The sequence below is a fragment of the Euphorbia lathyris genome, chromosome 7 (assembly GCF_963576675.1).
Source record: "Euphorbia lathyris chromosome 7, ddEupLath1.1, whole genome shotgun sequence".
Classification (NCBI taxonomy): Eukaryota; Viridiplantae; Streptophyta; class Magnoliopsida; order Malpighiales; family Euphorbiaceae; genus Euphorbia; species Euphorbia lathyris.
The window spans coordinates 80688392-80693571 of record NC_088916.1 but is presented as its reverse complement, the minus strand read 5'-3'; the positions used below and the strand labels follow the sequence as shown (position 1 = coordinate 80693571).

The window sequence follows — 5180 nt, the reverse complement described above, 5'->3', positions numbered from 1 at the left end:
ATTTGTGGATCTTATATTAGCTTTAACTTATACTTATGAAGTTTTATTCCCTATCGTTTTCTTATTGTACTTTTTTCATGTGGCAAAGATATAAGCATTTTTATAAAAATTCGTACTATAATTTTAATATATAAGTTATTTAAATTACTAGATAAAATATAAATAATACAAAAATAATAATAGTATCAACCACTAATTCTATAAATTGTAAATTGACAACATCATGTTGTAGCCATTGGTATTCATATAACATATCATTGTTATGGGCTTTGATTGAATGGGCCGGCCCAAGCCCACACAAATTGCCCTCATCAGCCATCATCTAACTCGAGACTGGAGAAAATCTAACTCCATTTGTCGTCCTCGTGGAGGCAGAAGTAGCTCAGACTGAGAGAGAGAGACACCCAGCTCCGAGGATGGGATTTCGGTTCTTCAGTTTACTGTTGTTAACGATTGCGGTACTTTCAACGCCTGTACTCTCCGATCTGATTCTCTCTAAAGTGGATCGACGTGTAAGTGCTGATCTCTCTCTGTATTTTCTGCTCTTCCTGTACCGTTATTTGCTTTTAAACCGAGCTTTTTCATCGTAATGAGCTACAATGCTTAGATTTTTAAAGAGATCTTTCTTGCTTTAATCGCTATATACGTAGCCTAATTCGAGATTTCATTTATTGATGAGAAACTGAGAAAATGAAGGAGAAATGATTTTTTTTTTCCTGATTGATTATGCGTTTTAATCCGTAGTTATCTTGTATGATGATATTCAGAATTGAGCATTAACATTTCCTTGTCTCTCATTCTTTTCCTAAACTGAACTTTTTGACATTTTTTTGCAGATTGATTTGACTTCACAAATTGTGCGGATCACTTCGACTTTAAAGGTGCTTAACTTGTCTCTCATCGGTCTGTGCCTGTGTTTTCTGGCGGACTTTATTATTATTATTATTATTATTATTATTATTATTATTATTATTATTATTATTATTATTAATGTAGATTGTTTAATTGTAGATGTGAATTCTGTCAATTGAAATTTATAATTAGCTCATTCAGGTGTTTCATTGAATGTAATTCTGTAGGTCGAGAATGCTGGTCCTGGTTCAGTTTCAGAGTTGTTGCTGACATTTCCTGAGCTTCAGGCAAAGAATTTGGCATTTTTGTCAGCAAAAACTGTTGAAGGAAAAGGCAAAACAAAAAGTTATGGTGTTAACCTCCCCGCTAGGAATGTCAATCCTAAAGGAATGCCTCCTAAATTGAATGCTTATTCTATATCATTTCCCAAGGAACTAGGTGAAGGAGATTCACTGACTTTGGAAGTATTGGCAGTATTGGCTCGTACACTACAGCCATATCCTGAGAAAATTACTCAGGCTGATATTCAGTTAGTATTATTTCAGGATACTGCACAATATTTATCTCCGTATGTGGTAAAGGTGCAGTCAGTTAGTGTTAAACTTCCTGATGCCAGAATAGAGTCATACACCAAGCTTGAAAACACAAAGGTTCATGGCTCAGAGATCAAATATGGTCCATACGAAAATCTTCCTCCCTACTCATTCTCTCCCATAATCATACATTTCGAGACCAATACTCCATTTGCTGTTGCTCATGAGTTAGTTCGAGAGATAGAAATCTCGCATTGGGGCAATGTTCAGGTCACAGAATATTACAATATTGTCCATGGAGGTGCTAAAAGCAAGGGTGAATTTTCAAGGTCAGTTATTAAGTTCATTTGAGTTTCTATTTTCATGACGTTTAAGAGTTTGATCCTGAATTTGTTTTCTATCTTCTGCAGGCTTGATTATCAGGCCAGACCCAACATCCGAGGAGCAACAGCCATCAAATTTTTTGTTGCAACTTTGCCTGCAAGAGCTCATTCCATTTATTATAGGGATGAAATTGGGAATATATCAACATCTCATCTGAGTAGCGACTCTTCAAAGGTAGACGTTGGCTTTATATATATATATACAATTTTTCAAAATTGCTGCTTTCTAATCGAATGGCATTTTTAAATGCAGACAGAGCTCATTATTGAACCTAGATATCCAATGATTGGAGGTTGGAGAACTGCTTTTACCATTGGATATGGTTTGCCACTTGCAGACTTTTTGTTTCAGTCAGCAAAGCAACGTTACCTGAACTTCCCCTTTGGTTCACCTATGCATGAGTTGGTCATTGATAATCTCATTGTGAAGGTTATTGACATAGTTGTTATTTGGTTTTGGGTTATTTGTATATCCTTACAGTTGCTTTCTTCATAGCAGTCTTAACTCGATATATCAATTGCAGGTTGTTTTGCCTGAGGGGTCCAAATTTCAATATGTTTCTACTCCATTTCCTGTAACGGAGAGGCAAGAGGTAAATTTCAATTTACTTGATCCTCCTTTCCTTCTCTTGTATTCTTAACACACTGTTGTTTTGGATTATTCTAATCATAAGTACACTTTCTTTTTTCTTCTATCTACATTTATTGAGTAGCTGTTTTGGGTTTTTGCAGACCAAACTTTCCCACTTGGATATTGCTGGTAGGCCAGTAATTGTCCTGGAAAAGTCCAATGCTGTGCCAGAGCATTATCAGAATTTCCAGGTAACCCTTGCCTGATTGCGACCTTTTTCTCTTCGATTGGTTGCCTACTGCAGTCTTGATGAACTGTATATATTATTGTTCGAATTTGTATAAACTTTGCTAGTCTAAGAAAAATTCAAAAGAAACAATAACTGTTCTTGCTTTGTTTCATAAGCTATATGTTTGAATATGAATGTTGAGAAGTTATATTTTGATAATGCAGGTCTATTACAAGTTCAGCAAACTTTCGATGCTTAGAGAGCCACTTATGCTGATTTTTGGGTTTTTCCTCCTCTTTGTTGCTTGCATTGTATACGTGCACGTTGACTTGTCAATCTCCAAGTCGTCGGCTTCCTATTTGGCAAAACTGCAGTGGGATGAGGTACGTAGGATGTTTACATAGGTTCAGTAAAAGTGTATTTATTTACTATGAAAATTTACATTCATCATTTAGTATTTATTCATAATTTTCAGGTGCGGGCAACAGTTCAGCAGGTCGAGAGTATCATTAACCAATGTTTAGCTGCACATGATAAATTAGAAGCATCACTCCGTGATCTTTCTAGGGTAGGGGATGTTCAAGCTTGTAAATCCGCAAGGAAGCTAGCTGATAGCTTGTTGAAGGAGTATTCAAAAGAGCTGAAACCGTTGCTAGCATTCTTGCAATCATCTCCTACAGCTGCTCATATCATGCCCAAGGTCCAGTTGCTATTTCTGTTTTTTTTTTTTTACATTATTGCACATAATGCAACTACATAACGGCTAGGGATGTATTTCAGTTTCATTAGTTAGACGATTCGGATTTCATTATCGTAAATACCAAAAAAAAAAAAAAGGTCAAGCCATCATTTAGTAGTTATTAGAATTCTTCATGCATTAGTGGCCACTGGTAATTATTAGAGGTGGCAATTCGTGTGAGTGGGTCACGTTTTTGACGTGCAAATTTTGGGTTATTGTAAAAAAGGAAGACATAAACACAATATGAAAACTTGTTAATGTCCACAAATCAAATACTAACATCACCTGCTACAAACACGACACTACAGGAGTTATACATGCAAATAACTTAACATGTTAACTTGACATGACCGAACTTGCTAACCTGAACTGACCTGTTACACGATTCAACCTACTAGAATGACCCAATCTGCAAATATAATGTCAAGCATTAACAACATAAACCCAAAACCACTAGAATGACATGAGACATGACCTGAAAATTGTCGTGTCAATTTTGGGTTGACCCGAAAATAACTCATTACCTACTAAGCTAAACGCAAACTCACTAATTTTGTGTCGTTTTCATGCCGTGTTGGGGGTCATGTGTAATTTTTCCATCCTATTAGCCTTGGCGCAACGGTAAACAACGTTGTCGTGTGACCAAGAGGTCACGGGTTCGAGTCTTATTGGCAGGGGAAGGCTTGCCCCCAGTACACCCTTGTGGTGGGACCCCTCCCCGGACCCTCGCTCAGCAGAGACGCGTAGGGCACCGGGCCGCCTTTTTTTTTTTTATTATTGGCCAATGCCCATCTGTAGTTTCCCTATTTAGTGACCTATAAAAGCTATTTATGCAGGTGGAGGAGCTGGTGGCCAAGGAGAAAGAATTGCAAGAGAGGTTGATGGCTAAGCACTCAACAATAGTCGACTGCTACGAGAAAAAGCTAGGGGGACGAGAAATCGAGAACAGAGTCTCACCAGTGCAACAGAAAGTGATAGCCTTGAGGCAGGACATCGAAGATCTTTTGGAGTACATCAACGGGATATAAATTAAACGGGTAGAGTACCATTTTCGAGCCAGAAGTTTTGATTGTCTTCTAATCTATAATTTACGAGTATAACTGCAATCGTGCATGGTTATTTTTGCTAGGTTAAACTTTTAGGCTACGATTATAGATTTGTCTTTTCACTTGGTACAAGGAAAGACCAGAGACGAGTGCAGGTGAGTAAAAACGATTGAATTTGTGAACCCTTATTATGAGCTTCGTTTAGCTACGTGCTAGAAAACATTAACCAAGTTGTCAATTGATAAAGTATCACAATTTGACGAATTGCCGTGTTTGGTACACTGTCGTCTTGAAATAAGGGTAAAATGCACCTATGGTTATTGAAAATTGGGGTATGTTTCACAAAGTTTACTGAACTCTATTTTCGTTCAATAAAACCACTGAAGCTTACTTTTGATTTTGATCGACTTATTCTGACCACTTCGAATACAAAAACTCACTAGATGGTGACATGACACATGAGACAGTAAGCTATATGCCAACTAAGAGCATCTTTAGTGGTGGAAACACCTCTTTGATGCCAACTAAGACAAATAACAAACAAAGAATACATACCACTAGAATAGATTAGTTATTTTAAATATTATGGGGTGAAAAAGAAATTATGCAGGATCAAAAAAGAAATTTAATAAATAAAACTGAACTAAAAGTAATATTTTAATAAAAAAAACCCACTACCTTTTGTGGAATTGCAGGCGCCAGACTTGCCATCTCTGGCGCCTGAGTTACACGCCCCAGAAGCTATTGCATTGGGCCCTGCGTGTTGTTTACTTCCCATTATCTTAACTATTTTATTTGTTTTTGTTTGTCAGAAAAAGGTTGTTAAC

At 36.9% G+C, this 5180-nt stretch overlaps 1 protein-coding gene across 2 annotated transcripts; it reads left to right on the top strand.

The window, feature by feature from the left end:
* Positions 1 to 341: 341 nt before the first annotated feature.
* Positions 342 to 4617, top strand: LOC136235701 (dolichyl-diphosphooligosaccharide--protein glycosyltransferase subunit 1A). 2 transcript variants are annotated; one of them, XM_066025592.1, is made up of 11 exons: positions 342 to 512; positions 837 to 881; positions 1080 to 1714; positions 1796 to 1943; positions 2022 to 2198; positions 2293 to 2361; positions 2501 to 2590; positions 2793 to 2951; positions 3044 to 3268; positions 4144 to 4344; positions 4437 to 4617. In XM_066025592.1, exons 1-10 carry the CDS (start codon positions 417 to 419, stop codon positions 4333 to 4335), a joined length of 1836 nt encoding a protein of 611 aa, XP_065881664.1. In that variant the 5' UTR covers positions 342 to 416; the 3' UTR covers positions 4336 to 4344; positions 4437 to 4617. The 2 variants fall into 2 exon arrangements, with proteins under 2 accessions (XP_065881664.1, XP_065881663.1); XM_066025591.1 differs by having other exon boundaries at positions 4144 to 4617.
* Positions 4618 to 5180: the final 563 nt, after the last annotated feature.